The following is an 18,909-nucleotide window of genomic DNA, read 5'->3' as shown; positions in this document are numbered from 1 at the left end:
TTTTCTCTCATTTGCACAACACACCAGTCTGGCCTCCTCTCTTTAGATAAAAGTGTCTGGGCAGCCAGCCAAATAATAGTGATATACCATGTATTTATGTCTTTGTTGTGGTGGTGCTTTTGTTTTGAATATTATGTGTTTCTCTTGCTCATCTTGAAAATTGCAATCGCGGAGTTCTGCCATCGTATTGGTGGAGGAAGAGTCTCTCCCACCCTCTAAAGCTCGTGAAATGCTTGTTTCATGAAACACAGGAAGACTATTTAAAATATTTGTGTTGGTGTCCTTTCTGTTTTTTGCTTTGATGAAAAGGTGTTTGTGTCGGAACATTAATCCCTTCTTCTTTATTCTTGCAGACAAATGGGAGTAAACCCTTCTCGTGTGTGCAACTTTCTTTTTTGTTCATCTGACGACTTTCATCAGCTAATCTTTATCTGTCGGACCAAATCTCTCTTTGAGAGGTGAGACACGAGAAACCAACATTTATTCATTAAGCTTAATTTACTCCCACAACCACACATGTTTAAGTTTAAAAAAAACAACAACAATGATCTACCAAAGTAGTTGCAGTTTTGTTTGTGCATCCATCTTTAGCACATTTTAGCCATGCTCACTGTTTTTCTCCGAAATGTTAATTGTGTCTTCTTTTAGTAAAGAGATAGGCTTTTTTATTTTTTTCAATTGGTAAAACTGCAACTGGACATTACATTGTTCAAACATGGATACTTTCTCACACCTAGTGCTTTATCTGTGGCTGTTTGAGAGTAAAAGAGAAGCCTGAACTGATTTTCACCAGAACAGTTCCTCGTTTTTGTAGTTTCCACATTGAGAAAAGGGTCTTTTGCAGGCTGCAGGACAGAAAGAAGTGTTTCTATCCAGCCTGGGTTGGCAGCTCTGAAACAACCTGTTTGTGACCTCCTGCTTTGCCAGGTTTACATACCTGAGCTGATAGAAATCTCTGAGTGGCTCTATGACTGCAAGGTTGACTGGCTCTCAGGGTGTCAAGCTGCCCAGATTTGTTTTAGTCTAGCACAGGATTTTGCACTTTGAGTGAGGGAAGCAGACGAAGAAAAATAAACAGAAGAACATTATTAATAAAAAATAAAAAATACTATCAGGCTTTTGTGTAAATGAGCAGCTGTGAAAACAACACTTCCTATTACTACCCTAATTATATCCTTTCTGTGTGAATTTGCATATTTTATCTCCCTCCTCTTCATTATGGTGTACCATGCTTCCATTTTGATGTGGTTAAAATAAAAGCCACATAAGACAAACAAAGAGAGAGATGAAGGATGGGTGGGAGGAAAGGAGAGGGGTGCCCTAGCCGCCTCATATTGAGTATTTTCCAGTTGATTTTGTTAAAGGCTTCTCAGCAGCGTAGCTAAATAAGCAGTAGCATGCTAATGAATGGAGAAAGAGTGTGATAATTTACCAGACAAGTGAGAGATAGGAGCCACAGGGAAGGGAGGAGGCAGGGGGGGAGTTAAGGGCAGAACCATATTGGAAATATCTTGAAAATGTTTGTCATCAAACAATTATTTAACACCTGTCTTCTCGCCTGTATGCCCGAAGGTTCGTTTTTGTCGAGCCTATATTGATAATGCGCAGAGTAAATATTCCCTGTGTCGCAAATACGGTAATTTCACGCACTGTACACACAGTCAGCCATGTGTTTCATGTTTTTGCATGCACAAAAGGGGAGAGAGAGAGAGAGAGAGAGAGAGAGAGAGAGAGAGAGAGAGAGAGAGAGAGAGAGAGAGTGCTAAACTCAGAGGACACTAAAATGACAGCATAGAAGCACAGACTGTGTCTGTCCTCTTTCTGAAAGGACGATATGACGAAGGCAGTAAACAGTCTGTGAACAGGCTGTGGGCTCTGAGATTATTTCTTTGTCACCAGCAGAGCCACCAGTGTTGCTGAGCACTGCTGTGGAGCAAATCCTCCTAGAGAGGACTGATTGGATTTTTGTTCCAGGGAGCCTTTTGTGTTAGCAGCATAGGGACTAGATAATAGAGGTTGATGCCACTTTGTCTCTGTGTTATGGCTGGTGGATTGAGTTTTTGGACTCTGTGTGTGTGTGTGTGTGTGTGTGTGTGTGTGTGTGTGTGTGTGTGTGTGTGTGTGTGTGTGTGTGTGTGTGTGTGTGTGTGTGTGTGTGTGTGTGTGTGTGTGTGCGAGAGTCTGAGTGTGTCTGAGTATGAGTGTGAGTGCCAGGACATTGTCTCTCTACACAACTACCATTCTCTATTTGCAACCTACTGCGTCCACTTTGCTTTGGAGCCTTTAGGATGTTAATTATGGGAACATCTGGGCAATCTAGGGACAATATGGACACCTTTTACTACAATAAATCTTTACCATTAAGCTAAGATAAATTGTTAATATGAGAAGCTGTCACTCTGCTAAATTGATTAAATGAGAATATTCAATGCTCCCAGCTGGGTAAACTGCAGTGCAGGTATGTGTACGTTGCCTGGAGACACCCCTGATGCCTTGGTCAAGGTCGTTATCAGCCTTTTCTCAGTATGTGCCTCAGTCCCTCTTTCAGATCTGTGTGTGGAGCATGTGGGCCCAACGGGTGTGTATGTCGAGTACCGTATGTACTGTATAAATAAAAAAAATATATATTATTGATTTCTGTAGGGAAAATTCTCCTTTTAATTGCCCTGCTTTCACCGGCGGCTCAGGCAGCAGGTTCAGATGCAGAGCAGCAGCCCCGGTCTTCCTCTAGAAAACTTCAGCACAGCAGACACTCATGTCCTTTCAATCCAGGAAATTCCTCAGCTCATTATGTCTTCCCGCTGTCCTGTGTGTGTGTGTGTGTGTGTGTGTGTGTGTGTGTGTGTGTGTGTGTGTGTGTGTGTGTGTGTGTGTGTGTGTGTGTGACTTTATAATGACCTCTATTGGAGACCAAGGAATATACAGATAGATTTTTACAGGCCAATCCCAGACAACAAGCCAGTTAAAGTAGACATTCAACAGAGATGCTCACTGAAATGATAATGTTTCCCAGCACCAGTACATTTTAACAGCAATGCTTCTTGGATTTGTTGATGTCATTTTTTTTTTTTTTTTGGGACCGTTAAAACTTTACTGATTGCACCTTTAACATCTGCTGTACCTGTCATGGGTGAGAGAACAGACGTGGACTGTTGTCAGCTTGTGTGTCTCAGGCCGTGCAGCATTCGTGGTGACTGTCTCTGAGACACATTGAGAGAAAAAACATGTTTCCGATTGCCACATCACCTGGCATCCTGCATCTGGAACGCACAGGAAATGCATGACATGTGACATACTTTTTCACAGTCAAAGCAGCCTTCCTACAAAGTGCGTATCTAACCTGGCTGAAGGATACTTATCATAAGATATTTTGTTTTTAATTATTTTTAATGCAAAGTAAAGCATTACTCAAGAGGTATTTGACTTTTGCCTGGTTTGTGGCAGGTAGGCATGGTGGAAAGGGAGCATATATGGACATGATTACACACAAATACTATATTTTATCACAGATTCACATAGGTTTGGGGTTTTGACTTAAACAGATGCATTTGCAGGCTGTACACATAGTTTAGATTTGCTGACAAAGATGAAAAGCAGATTTTGATATTGAATGAAAACATTAAATAGAGTCATTGTAGAAGACGAAGAGCTCTGTGGCATAAACCAAACTTATTGTACTTTGAAGACTCAGAGCTACTTCAACTGAAATTAGCACCAACATAATAAAAGAAGAGAAAGTGATGGCATTAAAAAACAAACAAACTAACAAGACAACTACCAGCTCTTGATGTGTTTTTTCCGACACAGCAGCTGCACCAACTCTACGTATTAAGCTCCAAATCAATCTTAACCTTCTCCCAGTGTACAGTAAGCTGCAGCAGCGATTCTGTGGAGGGATTTGAGATCAGTGACCTTGCCTGTCCTTGACTGCCGTGTGTGTGTGTGGGCATAGGTTGGTGGTTAAATAAAGGCCGTTGGTTGTCAGAGCACTTTGCCCCTCAACATGCCCCTGCCCCTCTCATCCGGCCCATCAACACACGTCACCCCCCCCCTCCCATCCCCCAGCGAGGAGCGGGTGCCTGGTTGGCGCAGGTTTTATCTGCTATTATCTGTCAGATGCTGTGCACCTGTGAGCCTGGCTGCCCCTCTGCATGACGGGCGGCTATGGTCGCTCGTCCAATCCCAGCGGCTCCCTGCTGTCAGCCACAGCAGCAATGAGAAGTTCTCTGGCTGCCTCGGTCTCTGTCTGACAGCCGCCCTGGAGGAAAGGCTAAGAGAAGCAGAGGGAAGAGAAGGAAAAGGGGGGGAAAATACCATTAAGATGAGCTGTATTCCCACAGACCAAAGCCTGCCCACCAGCCATGTGCTGTGGCTCACCTGGCTGCCAGATAAGTGGAGATTAGAGGAGAGGAGATGGTGGAAAAGGTATTAGAGGTATAAGAAAAATTGTCTCTGAAACCCGGGGACAGCCTTGATACTTTTAGGATTTCTTGTGTCGTGTCTGACATTTGATGCCGTGGAGAAAAGGGCACGGAGACAGACAGTCCATGCTGTTATTACACAGATGTGGCAGTCTAAACTCTTTCATATATTTTTGCTTGTTTGTTCTCTGTAGTCTATTTTTCGACTCGAAACTGTATAAATTACAGTTTTGTGAGTTTCCTATCTAGTTAGCAGAGAATAACAGTCTGGTGACACTGGCTAGATCAATACAGGTCCGCAGCGGGAGGTAGAGCGGCCCTAATGAACTGAATTGACTGGTGCTGAAATATGATCAGTATTTCTCTGGTGGTCATTATGTTCCTTATGAAGAAGATCAATGTCTCCTGGGTGGATCGCTGAGTATACACAGCATGATAGCAGTGCCAGCACTGATACAATTCTAAATACTTAATGAAGGATTTATTCAAAATAATGTGTGTGTTTGTGCTCCATGCGTGTCTTTCCTTCATGTGTCTCTCTCCCAGTCAAAGGTCTGTTTTTCCGACCCTGCAGCAGTAACTGATGTGCTTGTACGCGCCTGTGCTGTTCATTTCATGGGCTATCACTTTTTAAATTGGTGAATGCCTTCTTCATGGTTGATTAGTAATTCATGCAGAGCTAATTAAGAGGCATAATAAGAGAAAGTCTGGTGAGATGCCTCCAACCAAAATAGGTAAACGGTTTTACCCCGGACAGTAAACAGTTGTGATTGATCGTAGTACGGCGCTGACCACAAAAGACGTTTAGGCCTCGCTGAATCCGTCATCTTGGAACCAGACACCCATATCTTCAATTTGCTCCGTGCCACCCTGATCTTCGAGCGTCTTTCCAGATAGTTGCCTTAATGATTCCTCCGTCCTGGCAGTCTAATGCCGAGCTGCGTCGCTGTGCAGGCTCTGGTGTGTGCATGCTCGGGATGCCAACCATCATCACACACACCTGTACCAACATCTGTCCATACTGCAGAGCGGCACAGGTGCTGCCTTTATATTGGGTCCCTACGTGCTGTAAAGTTAACGTACACACCTGCAAACACTGTCGAAAAGTTTTCATCATTCATCTCCTGCTCTTTTTGTCAGGATATTTATCTGTCGCACATACACACACACTGAGTAGAAGCATAAAGGGTTGTTAATTGTACCTGTTCATCCATCTGTCCGTCTGTCTGTGGGAACTCTTTATGATTCCAGGCGCAACACTGCAATGATGACGTGTGTACCCGCAGTCTAATTCCATCATCAGCATCATTACTGCTATTATCCCGTGTCTCCCTTTAATGCAGGCTAATGGATGACCAATAAAGATAGATGAGCCTGGCAGTGTGGAGCTAATAGGCAGGACATGATGTCTGGCTTCTGTCCTGACTCGAGTCTTTCGCCGATCAACTTTGATAAAACCTAGCTAAAATATTATCTGGAGTTATTCCTCAGCCTGACTGCATCGCTGTATTGTGAGCTTATTAGCATGCCAGTAGTTTCGAACAAACCAGAGCAGATTTTGTGTGCTTGACTAATTACTGAAAAAAAGAGCAGTTTGGATTTATTAGATAAATAGCAGCTGTGAATTTAATTCTCATAATGGTGAAAAATCAACACACAACGACGGGCACACGGCGTTTAACTGACATGTTTTCATTTAATTGTATTTTCAGCGTGGAAAGGTCATTTCAGACTTAATGAAATCCCTTCTGTAATTACATGCATACAGTCCTGTGTGTGTGTGTGTGTGTGTGTGTGTGTGTGTGTGTGTGTGTGTGTGTGTGTGTGTGTGTGTATAGCGAGAACTTGCATTCTCAAATAATTATGAATGTTTAAGTTTGTTCATTGTTGATAAATATCCTATTCATGCTCTCTGTTCTTCAGTGATAATGTAAACATACTATTTTGTCCTTCTCCAATCCTCTTACTCTAATGAGTCAGAATCAGAATATATGATATTATACAATAAGTTCCCTCTGGTAGGCTTTTATTTTTTAAACTTGTATTCCTTATACTGGCAGAATCAAACAGACTGTACAGTAAAGCTGATAACAGTATTTTGAATTGTAGCAAATACTGAAAACACTTAAACAACAAATAAGGTCATGATCAATCAGGGGTTTGTAAAATAAAATAAAAAAAAACAGGACATTAATGTGTTGTATTTATACAGAGAAAAAACTATATTTTAACTTCGCAGCATTTTGCATTGGACCAATTTTCACCCCTTTGTTTAAGTTTCACATCTCTAACGACCTAAAGACAAGACATTACAGACTACTTTTGAGAAACATTCATTTCTGAATAAAAAATTGTTTTCTTCAATAATAGATTACAGCATGTTTAAAAAACATCTGTAATATTGAAAGCACCTAAACCTGTGTCCCTATTCCACATCAAATACTGATTCTTAGCAAGTTGTGTTTACAGCGTCTTTACAGTAAAAGTGACCAAATTAAACAGTTGTATTTGTATGCCTCTGCACCGAGCCATAGCCGGAGGCATTATGTTTTCTGGTTGTCCAACCACCTGTCCGTCCCGTTCTTCTGAACGCGATATCTCAAGAATGCCTTGTGGGAATTTCTCCAACTTTGGCAAAAACATTCACTTGACACCAGGGACAAACTGTTTAGATTTTGCGGGTCAAGGGTCAAGGTCACTGTGACCTCAATTTTATACATTTACATGAACATTCCTATCTCAGGAACACCTGCATGGAATTTCTTCAAACGCAACACAATCGTTCACTTGGCCTCAAGGATGAACTGTTTAGACTTTGATGGTCAAAGCTCAAGGTCACCGTGACCTCATGTCCCTTTCGTCTGTCTGTCTTATTATGCTGAACGCAATATCTCAATGTTTGTTTTCAGGAAATTACTTTGAATTTCTTCATATTTGTCACACTGAATTTAACTCAAGAATGAACTGATACGATTTTGGTGGCCAAAGGACAAGGTCACCATGAGTTCACATCCGTTTCCCGCTATGAACGCAATATCTCAGGAACGTCTTGAGGAAATCTCTACAAATGTGGCACAAACATGCATGCACATGAACTGCATGTACATGAACTGCATGTACGCTACAACTTCAGTGGTTAGTGGAAGCATACAACTGCCAGGGAGTGATTCTAGATTTCGAGTGGTGGATTTTTTTTTTTCTCTCTCCAGGATGCATTGCAAAAAGGAAATGGAGGACATTCTCACAGCTGCTAAAATGAAGACAAAATTATGATGTTAAAACAGATTGCTAAACATCAAAACTAAATTCTGTGCTCTGCCAAGATTAAAGTAAAATTAACCAGCCAATTATAAGTAAAATTGGTGTATTAGTGATAAGAAAGTGTATAGGAGGCTAAATACTGTATCCACTCGGTATGAAAAATACCTTTTTCACTGCAGACATTTGGACTTGTCCCAGTCACTAATATCTTTAATAGTAAAAAAGCACAGGAGTAATAAATAAAGTTAATGATGACTGAATACCATTTACCTGAGCCGGTTGCAGGGTCATGATACATGCTGGCACACTGTCATCGCTTCCTGTGACACCTAATAGAACAGAGACATCATTAATTTTAGCCGTTTCACCCAAATTGTCTACTGACTGTACAAGGACCCCACATCTGGTGGAGTTCAACTGTCATCGTTTTTTTTACTGTTTTTTTTTTTTTTCTTATGTCAACGTTTTTCTGTGGAAAAAGGCGTATTGTGACTGTCTATAATACGAAGATCAGAACTTTCCAACAGAACTTTTGAGCTCATGGTTTCAACATAGGAAGTCATGCTCACCATATGCTTGTTGTTCAATTGGTAAGTTGCGAGAAGACTGCTACTAACCAAAGGCAATGGTGTCTACAAGCCACAGAGGCAAAGAATTAGCAAAGTACCAGGCTGGTAACGTCGTTCAGGAAATGCAAAGACATGATGACAGAGGGAGAAGACGAGGCCGTTGGATCAAAACGTTATGAACCAAAACGCTACATGACTAAAATTACAATATATTAGCTTCACGTCCAACAAAAATTAACTTCCATGGCCCAGCAAATAGATGACAACTTGGGAATTTGGGGCATACCGAAAATTTAAAGTTCTGACATTGTGAATACCACAGTAGGGGGCCATTCATATGGACCATGCTCGTGAACACGGTAAATACGACCCCATTTGAACGCAGCATCAGATGGAGTTTACTTAGGGAAAAGAGAAAACACCTGTGAAGGTTGACCATGGCAGTGTAGGGTCTCTACCAAACCATGAATATACTGTATACCTTTATTGAATGGGTGTTTAGGATATTGCTGATCATTTTTGAGATGTAACACGAACATACTCTATGTCACTACAGGAATAGATTTCCTATCAACCTTCCAGTTTATACATACAATTGTACACATTGTTTTTACTACATAAAACATGTGCACAAAACAGTAAATTAATTTAACCACTGTGATCTGGTCGAAGCCAAACATGAGCTGTAAGCTGCGCAGTGGAGCAACTGAGCAATGTGTGTTAATACCTAAATTGTGAAGATATGTACTTTCTCCGCTGTCACTCAAACAAATCTGGTGCTGGTGCTAGCAGAAAGAAACAGTTCTCTGGACTCACGATGATAATGTTTGCTGTCACTGTTTCCTCAGACGCCCAGTCAAACACAATTAAATAATGGGCAGCACTGACAATGACAACAAAAATATATCAAGGGAGAGGTCATGGTTCAGTTTTGCTCAACATCAAACAGGTCATTGTGCCGTTTTAACTTTGTAAAACTCCATTCATTCTTTGAGATTCACATGTAGGTCCATCTCATTTCCCTACAGCTCAAAACCAGCTAACATTAGCTGTCTCACTTTTCAGTGAATGACTTTCAGTGTATTCAGTGGACAGCAATTTTGTATTGGGAAGGAAATGGTGCCCATTTACTCAGTCAAAAAGCCTGGGTTTACTGGGTTGTTGAAAATAATTGACACCAAGTTTGGACCACTCAGCCTCAATATTTTGTGGATGTATCGTTGTAAGGCAGGAACTAATGACTTATTTTCCTTCACAATGAATATGTTATTATTTTCACAATTAATTGATCAGTTTTTTGGTCTTCAATGTCAGAGAATGGTGAAAAATGTCAACCAGTTTTTCAAAGTGCAGCTCTAACATGTCTTGTTTTGTCTCGACAAACAGTCCACAACTAAAAGATATTGAGTTTATTATCATGGAGGACTAAAAGACTAAAAAAAAATTACATTCAAGTAACTGGAATCAGAAAATGTTAGCGTTTGCATTTTCAAAAATTCTCAAAATGATAAATGGATTACCAAAATAGTTTAATCAGCTATTAATGAACTCTATAGCACTGCCACCTTTATGTGGTATTTATTATTGTTGCACAGCTCTTTCTACTGTTTTTCATTGCATTGTTTTTAATGATAGTGATGCTTTTCTTTTGTTGGTCTTGTACATGTAGCTGTAAAGTTTTAAATATCAAAAATCAAAAATATTTTTGCATCATGTTTTATTTTCTAGACAGAGAAATCAAACAAGCTTTTGACCACAAGACAAAAAAAAAATGAAGTTCAATTCTTTAGCAATATTGCCTAGCCCTTGACGGGAGGAAAATATTTTAATGTTTAATATTATGTTGAAAAACTGTCAAATATAGTTAATTTAGAGTGATCAACTTTTGTTGTGTCCATTTTTAAGGCTCTTCCGTGAAATGTATCTTTACGAGAAAGTTTTTAAAAGTTTGACTAAACCTCTCCAGGTTGCAGGAATAACATCATGCAAGACTTTTAAAATGGAGAGGTGTTCCCTTTCAAACTTTAGCCACTTCAAAGACAGAGAGTTCCAGAAACTGAGCAGCCTTATGCTGACAAGCCCATCTTTGAGGACAGGACAGCCATTGAACAGAAGCTTAGATTAACAGTAATCCTCTGTTCGACTTGTTCAGACGCTGCTCAAATCTCTTGTCTATCATTCTCATTCTTGTTGTAGTTAGTGAGCCCTGCCAAAGTAGCTGCACATAGATATATAAGATAACAGTGGCTCAGCCTAGAAAACTTCTAAATAACTTTCAGTCCATTTACTTTGAAAAAAAAAAAAGTGGCAAAATGTAACAGGAATGTGGGAAATTTTGACAGTTCAACTTGGTGATTTTTCACAGGAAAGTGCAGCGAGCTGGTCTCTCAGATCAACAGCTGGCAGACGTAACCGTGCACTTGTATTGAAAACAGCCTAACAATATTGCTTCAATAACTGAAATGAAATGACTGGCAATATGTTCTGAGAGTTATTGTCATTGCTTTGTTTGTTTGTTTTGAAATGCTCTTGTGTACACGTAGCCGACTCTGGTACCGGTCATACAGTACAGTGAACAAACATCATGGGGAAGCTGGCATTTGAAACAGGCCTAATCATAACTAACTAAATGCCTGAAACTATGAAACGAAATATCAGAGAAGAAAAAAAAAAAAAGTCTCTATAATAGTTCTGCATCAGTTCCTTTTCAATTACAGCAGCCGAAGCAGAACGAAATTGTTAGTGTCATTTATCGACTGTGGTGCCCTCCATTAGAGTAACAACTGAGAGAAATCCATCCTGTTGTATAACCACCTGGCTGTCTTACAATAACAAAGAGTTCATTTCTGTCAGCTGGCCTTAAGTGTTTCGGGCAGGATACAAAGGACGGATGAGACGTACACACCAGGAAACACGTGAAAACACACGGTGAAATCGAACCAGGCAGGTGAGCAACGTGGTGGCTTTTCTCACTGTAGTTCCCTGAAACAATCCCCTTTAAAGACAGCCAGAGGTAATAGGTGTCTGAACTGATAAAGGGAATGGCTTTTAAAAGTTAAAGAAATACAACTATTTTAATATTTATTTCTTCCTTTTTTTTTTTTTTTTTTTTTTTTTACTAATAAATAAAAATAAAATTGTGTTTCATATGTCTCCGACAACTTAATAAAAGTAGTTTTTTTTTTAATGCATCTGCATCTGAACATCCTTACAGCAAAAGTTCACGTCAGGTCCATTACTCATGCCTTGATGATCTTCCCCTTGGTGATGTGGACCAGGCAAGAGCAGCCGAGCGCAGACACCATCTAAGTGTATTTTTTTTTTTTTTTTTTTTTTTTTTTTTTTTAATACTTTGTGAGGGGAAAAAAAAAAAAAAAAAAAAAAAAACTGTCAACCATATCCAAAGTGCAGGGACCAAAGAGAAGTAAATAATGTATGCTTTTGTCAGGTTCTTTGAAGACGATATGTGCTACGCGTTGCCCGTTTCAAGTGTGGCAGATTTGAGCCCTCTGCACGGAGCAGACTTTGATAATCAGAAGGTGTATCTGGTCCACAGAGCTGAGCAGGATGGCAGCGCAGGCCAGCCGTGCGAAGCACAGATCCTTGCCCTTGCAGGTAAGTTTCCCTCCTGCTGCAGGTTCACACTTTTTTTATTTTTTTATTTAATGCGCCTTTTTTTTTTTATTTTGTTTGTTTGTTTTTGTATTTTTGTTGTTGTTGTTGTTGTACTCCCTCTGTCTGATCTAGTAACGATGATGTGCGCGATTAGCCTTCAGTCCGTGTGTGAAAGCCCGTCTCGTGTTTGTGTGTCCGACCTGTCAGGACGATCAGCTGGAGCAACAACAACCTCCTCGGCTAGCTAGGTGCGCTAGTTAGATATGCTAGCACAAGTTGGGTAGGTAGTCATACCTCGTCGTCAACGCTGTACAGATTTTTTATTTATTTATTGTTTTGTTTTAACATTCAAAAGTGCCGTGCTCCACGAGCTACCGCTGTTGTTTCGGTAGAATATAACCCCGGTTGTTTTGTCTAAATACGAAACGCTAGCCGCGGTTGTTTACAACACGAAGCTAACGCTGGTTAGCTCGCTTGTGTATTCGTTCCGCGTTAGCACGCTAGCGCTAAAGGTAACTGCGTGCAGACACGCAGAGCTGTCAGTCACCGCATCAACACACCGATCTGACAAGTTAGACCCGCGATCAGTTATATTTGAGAGGTTTTGCAAAGGCAGCTTCGGTGGGATGCAGTTATCTTATTTAGCCGGTTTATTATCTGCAGATCCGTGTCGGGGGGGAGGAGGAGGAGGAGGTCGGGGGGGTGCTGCGGTCTTTTTATACATGCAAAGACAAACACACACACGCAGCGAGGTAACACGTCCACGTCACGACTGTTTCAGTACAACGCGTCGTGTTAATCGGGCGGAAGTGTGCAATTGATTGATGCACGTTGGCTGCAGGTAACTGTAACGTTATTTTGTCCACGATCTTGAACCGGCTTCATCGCTGATCCTCGTAGCTGTCCGGGCTGCAGGTCGGTGCTTGCAGGTCCAGGTCGGTGCTTGCAGGTCCAGGTCGGTGCTGTGAAGCCTCAGCCAGGACGACTCGTACCGCAGTCCTCTGAAAACGCTTCCTGTGTAGTTTATGGTCCGAAAGTTAGTGTAGTGAAAGCAGACTATATATAAAGACAAAAAAAACCAACAACAAACAAATAGGTTCAGTTGTTCTGTAAATACTTCTGTGACTTGATTCGTGTAACTTTTTCTTGAACTTTTTTTTTGATGAGTTTCTTCTCGCTTCTGTTTCTGGGCTTTACAGATACAGTAGAAGAATTTGAAGACAGTATAACGCAAAAGAAGATGAAAATTCCCAAGATGTCCATCAAGAATTCAGGAAACTCTATTGAGAACAATTTTGGAGAGGAGAGAATGCCGCTCAGGCATAAAAAGGTAGGATGATGAAGTAGACGCTGGTTGTTTTGGCGTTTCGACAAATAAGCCTGTGCATTTAAAGGAGAAGAAATGTGTTAAAAACTCCCCTATACTGAAAGGTGCTTATATTTATGAGTGACAACAGTAGTATGGCATATTATCACATCGTCTCTTGATCATGCTGATATATTTATATTAGTAACATCATTAAAAATGTGTTTTATGGCAAATTACAAAATAAATGACACAGTTCAAACTGTTAGCCCTTTGCTGTGTCAGAGAAGATCGCCTAGTTTTATAAAATACATACATATAAGTAGTGGGAACAAAATCCCAGCTCAACACTTTTAAGTCTGGCCACATGTGCCATGTTGATCTATTTACAACATTAGACTTATATTTGAATACATATATTGATGATTCCACGTCACATTTCCATAAACTTGGCTGACACCCCAAATCCCCCACGCTATTTTTACCATATGCTGGATTAACACAAATTCAGCACTCTGGACAGCTGCCCTTTCACAGACAAATCCTCTGAGCGGCTCATCAAAGAACTCAGTGACTCGTCTCCTCACAGTTCCTATTGAGAACCACACAGTCAAAACAAAGTCTGTCTGTCATGTCATTTTTAGATTGAGGTGTGCTTTTTACATCTGTTCCCCCTTATGTTTGATCTGAATCACATTTAGTTACATTTTAAGGGCAAGTTAAATGCTGCATCAGGCCTTACCTCCAAAGTTTTCAAAGTCCAGTGTGGCACATTTATATTTAGATTGTATTCTCGATTTTCACGTTTTTACTATTCAAATTTCATTGGCTTGTTTCTTCACTGAATTGACAGTCATTATTTTCCTCAGGCCCTGTCTCAGGACCATGGACGCCCCCTTTCCAACTCCTCCAAGAGCCTGGCTGCAGTAGTGGCTCGCCTGGAGAGAAATGCAGCCAGCTCCTGTATGGAGGGCGAAGAGGACCTGGATGAGGACCGGCTGGCCGAGGAGGGAGAGGATGCCGATGACGAAGACGAGGATATGGAGGCCGAGCAACAGCAACATCATCACCAGCAGCAACAGCAGCAGCAGCAGCAGCAGCATTTGGAGGTGGACACGGATTGTGTGTCTGAGGTAGCTGCGGCTGTGGTTCCCAGAGTCCTGTATGAGGAGCTGGTCCACAGCTACAGGCAACAGGAGGAGGAGATGAGGAGGCTGCAGCAGGAGCTGGAGAGAACCCGCAGGCAGCTGGTGCAGCAGGCCAAGAAGCTGAAGGAATATGGCAGCTTGCTGACAGAGGTCAAAGAACTGAGGGACTTCAACAGGAGGCTGCAAGATGTACTTCTCATGAGACTGGGCAGCGGTGAGACACCAACTCCAAAGTTGATCAACAACTCAAAGGAAAAAATATTTGTTTTAAACTCACAAAGTCAGTCTTCGGCAGTAAAATTTGGACAGTCGGACGTGAACATTTTCAGTGACACATTATAACTCGAGTGTTTACTGTATGTCTACACAACACACTAATTTGACCCCGTCTGTCCTGACGAGGATCTACAATATTTCAAGAAAAATAACAAATGGCGAAAATAATGTTATTTTACTTAAAGTGTGAACAAATAGAGGACGATGGAACCGGAATATCGCTACGCTAAGAAGAATGATTTGTGATGAAGGCCCTTGAATAGTTTTCCACTCTTTTTGTATTTGTAGTCTAGATATACATCTGTATTTACTAAAATGAAGTTACACAGATGAAGTTATAAAAAAATAACTAAACCAGCTCTAAACATAACTTTGAGTTTTGGTGCTTTAGTTTGGTTTGTGAGGCAGAGAGGGTCGGTGACGAGAGCAACCCTCTTAAAACAGAACAAGGTTGTGGGTTCGGTCCTTTAATTTGCACCACGAAAGAACCGATTCAGACAGAGAGGAAAATGTTCACCTCCAATTAAGACGCACTGGCATTTTAAAACTGACAGTATTTTATTACTGCACTCAAAATAATCAACGAGGCGCATGTTTGGCTTGCTAAATAGAGAGATCTTGGAATGATAGGAATTTAGTGTTTGTTTAAACCAAACTCGTCACCTTCATAAAACATAATCAGGACGGACTAAACAACTGTATCTTAATGCCCACAACAGCAATGGTAACGAAAAAAAAAAGAAGAAACCTGGACGGACTGATCTTTCACTTGTGGTGGGGTTGTAATATAAGTATCAGGTGGAAAAGTGGCAGTTACAAAAACAATTAAGAGATAGATATAATATATTATATAATGTAGATTATAATCCAGAAAAAGGATTTTAATAGTTCCATTTCTAAAGTGGTTAAATCCAGTACAGGAAGTTGAATAAAATGCACTGTAGTTGTAAGTGTGATTAAAAGCGGTGTCATTGCCACGCGCAGCACTGTACAAACTCAAGCTTTGCCAGATGCTGGTGTTAACCTCAGACCCCCTGTAGATTTTAACAGAGGCGCGTGGCTACTGGCTAGACCATCTAATGGTCAGGCTAAAGATTAGAGCACCCTGGGGTGCTGTCAGGCCCGGGATGGAGTGCGCTGACCGATATTAAAACTCATCAGCTACATTGGAGCTTAGCGTGGCCGGCCACCAAGCCAGCTTAGTTACTGGGCTAAAATAACCGCCTGTCGCAAGGCACAGGGAAGCATAGGCCCAAGGCGGGAAGCAAGCAAACAAGCAGGTGGGCGCTATACCAGTGGTAAAGTCAAGAAAACCCGAGCTACACTACTGTAGGGATTAGGGAACCACTTCCTGTGTACAACTACCATGTTGTTTATCGTTCCACTGTTGTATTACAGTGTATTTCAGGTTTATGAAGTTGACTGTGAGTTGATGCTGCTTAAGACTGAGGTAGATCTGCCGATACGTAATGTTAAATGTCTCCTTTGTCTCCTAGAGCCAATGCATGACAATGGCACTCAGACAATCAAGGCCGAAGTTGTTGAACCTATTGTTGAGGCCCAGGAGACGTGCCGAGAAGAAGCCAACACCAGTTCCAGCTACTCTCCCTCACCCAGAACAGTATACACCTGCAACGATGGGAAGGTACGACTTAAAATCTCTTTTGTTTGTTCCATTTTCACTTTACACTCTAGCTGACACACGATTACCTCCTTTTCAACTGTTTTGTTTTTACTAATCTGATCGCGTTTTCAGTTTATCGGCTACCAAACCTGCTACGTCATCTTTTATGGGATGTTCCCGGTCTGATTTCATCTCCATCTTTTTTTTTTGTATTTTGACACAAGTTCTTAGAAGCAAGAAATCAAAATATAAACACAAAGATCCTCCACAGTAAAATTCAAAAGTCATAACTTAAAGATGTAATAAATATCACTGTCAGGCTTTTAACATCGTCCGAGAGACACCAAATTAATCTGACGTTTTTTGATGCTGTTAAAGATTTGTTAGTAATGTTCGGTCAGTAAAACGGGCCGCTATTTTAACTTATAATTATTTATACACGTCCATCACTTCAGTTATATTTTAACGGTTATATTTGACTGAACCTCTGCTTTAAATGTTTAAACAGAGAGAGTCTTTAAACCCTCAGTTGTTCATAATCTAACTGACCCCTGTCAGCCTTTGTATTATTGGCTTTTTGCTCGTGGGTGACAGTGCAAAGTAGCCGGATTTTGCAGTAAAAGCGGCATTTCCTCTTTACCGCCCGTGAACCTGGGAACATGCTGTCACAGTTGATCAGTCCTTTCCCCCTTGCTGCCCTACCCGGGCAGGTAAACAAGGTTGAGAAGATTATTATTGTTCCTGCAAGCCCAGCCAGCATCATCAGTGTTTATTAGCCTGTTAGGGTTCTTGACTCCCCCCACTGCTGTAACTCAACCAGCGTCCTGTCGCTGATGACAGGGGGGGAATTGGTACTACAAGCTCTGGGGCCTGCAGCCACTTCAAGCGTGAAGAACACTTGCAAATTAGAACTCTCCTACATCAGGGACCTCATATTAATTATTTGCACGAGAGGAATTTAAAGTGACTGACAGGTTAGGCCCAGTGAGAGCACGAGGGCGGGAGGGTTAGAAGAGGAGGAGGAGGAGGAGAGATGGCGAGAAAGAGATAAAACAGAGCAAAGGGGAGGGGAGATGAAAACAGTCTTGTCTAACTCTGGGGCAGTAAAAAGCTTGTCTGCTGGCCGGGGGCCTAAAGCACATTAGCTGCACAGGGAAAAGCCTTTTGGATGCTTGCCTAAAGACTTTACGCTGATAAGAGAGTAGAGAAGGGAAAGAGAGCCACATATGCCCCCTGTTGCAATAGCTCACCTAGAAGAGCGCAGCAGTCTGCCGAGGCTGGCAATCAGCTTGGAGGGTTTGGTGCAGGCTTATGCAACGTGCAGTGACAGTGTGTAGAGAGCCACGGGCTAAGTTCATAACGAAGGTAATCCACGCTACAAGCGGCTAGCGGTCTGAGTTTATTTACGTATCCTGGTTGGTGAAAGTGGCCCATCTTGGGATGTGCAATATGGTCTCGGGATGAGCTGGTTAAGATGTGTCCCGTCACAATTAGCTGTGATCATGTATTGTCCCAGGGATGTCACAGTACCAGAAACTGAGGCGTCGGTACCAAGGCTACTGAAAGTCCACATTTCTCTATACTATATTTGATGTTTTATCATTAGAATATTTATCTATAAATGATCTGTCTGACATTAAAGTAATAATCATTGGTAGCAAAAGCTTTTAGTGAAGCTAGAGTGGCTTAGGTGCTGTGAAAAAACACTTGGGTGGGGGGGCTGCACCCAAGGGTTATAATGGAAGGGAAATCCCTGGAAGCGGGTGGTCAGTGTCAACATCATCACAGCTAGTTTGTTTCTCTCGGTCACCCACTTGCTTCTCTCTTCCTCTCTCTTTTAGACTATTTTCGTCAACAATTAGAAAATTTAGGTGAAACATGAAAAACACTAAATGAAATTGCCGTTCCTCCTCCAAATGTGATCTGTGAACAGTCAACACTGTAAATGAAGCTGGATGCTCCAGCATTTGTTGTTCCTGTTGAACTAACAGACGAGAGCCATGTTTTTGCCCACTTTAATTTCACAGTCCCACAGGTTTGTATTTTTTGAAAAAGCTTATTTTTTAGTTCAGTGGTGTCTCATCAATTAAACATTGGGGAAACTATAATTGCATTTAATTATATCAAACATGAAGGCCTTATTTTCCTAATAGAAATAGGCAGTAAAGTGTCTGACTGAGCCGGTGTGGTTTAAAAGAGGCTGTCCTATGCAGACTACTACATTGTCTTCTGTTGCCCAATTATTAATGAAACTGGCTACATTGATCTTAGCAGGACGCCAAACTATGTTTTCCTCACACTGTGCTGTTGACAACACATTTTATTGTGCATTAAACTGTAAATGCAGACTTTAAGTTGTGCTTTTTACAACCCTTTGTTTTACACCTCTGCAGGTCCACCTTGGTGGTGGCATCTGGGTGGAGGAGGAGAAGTGGCATCAGCTGCAGCGGACCCAGGGAGACTCCAAGTTCACAAAGAACCTAGCTGTAATGATCTGGGGCACAGAAACCCTCAAAAACCGTAGTGTCACCGGAGTGGCCACTAAAAAGAAGAAAGATGCCCTGCCCAAACCTCCACTGTCGCCCAGCAAGCTGAAAATTGTCAGAGGTAAGATCAACTTTTAAAATCCAGATTGTGAAGATCAGTTGTCGCTCAGATGGATCTTTGTAAGTGGAGTCAAGCTGGAAAA

The 18,909-nt window shown here is 41.4% G+C and overlaps 1 protein-coding gene across 9 annotated transcripts in view; it reads left to right on the top strand.

Moving 5' to 3' along the window:
* The window catches only part of LOC138198793 (cytosolic carboxypeptidase 6-like), a 289,794-nt gene that overhangs the window by 205,271 nt on the left and 65,614 nt on the right, over positions 1-18,909 (top strand). For 2 of the 9 annotated variants that reach the window (XM_069150421.1, XM_069150428.1), the window contains exons 1-5: positions 11,639-11,866; positions 13,066-13,196; positions 14,042-14,534; positions 16,093-16,241; positions 18,614-18,827. The exons of 6 other annotated variants lie outside the window; for them this stretch is intronic. In XM_069150421.1, the coding sequence (XP_069006522.1) occupies positions 11,683-11,866; positions 13,066-13,196; positions 14,042-14,534; positions 16,093-16,241; positions 18,614-18,827 (1,171 nt within the window). In that variant the 5' untranslated portion in view covers positions 11,639-11,682. Of the gene's footprint in view, positions 1-11,638; positions 11,867-11,941; positions 12,147-13,065; positions 13,197-14,041; positions 14,535-16,092; positions 16,242-18,613; positions 18,828-18,909 lie in introns of those variants that run through there. One more of the 9 variants, XM_069150422.1, reaches the window with a different exon arrangement.

Source organism: Embiotoca jacksoni, unplaced genomic scaffold, assembly GCF_022577435.1.
Source record: "Embiotoca jacksoni isolate LCO1_2020_lvr unplaced genomic scaffold, fEmbJac1.0.p SCAF_16, whole genome shotgun sequence".
In the NCBI taxonomy this organism is placed as follows: domain Eukaryota; kingdom Metazoa; phylum Chordata; class Actinopteri; family Embiotocidae; genus Embiotoca; species Embiotoca jacksoni.
This window is presented reverse-complemented; position numbering and strand designations above follow the sequence as displayed.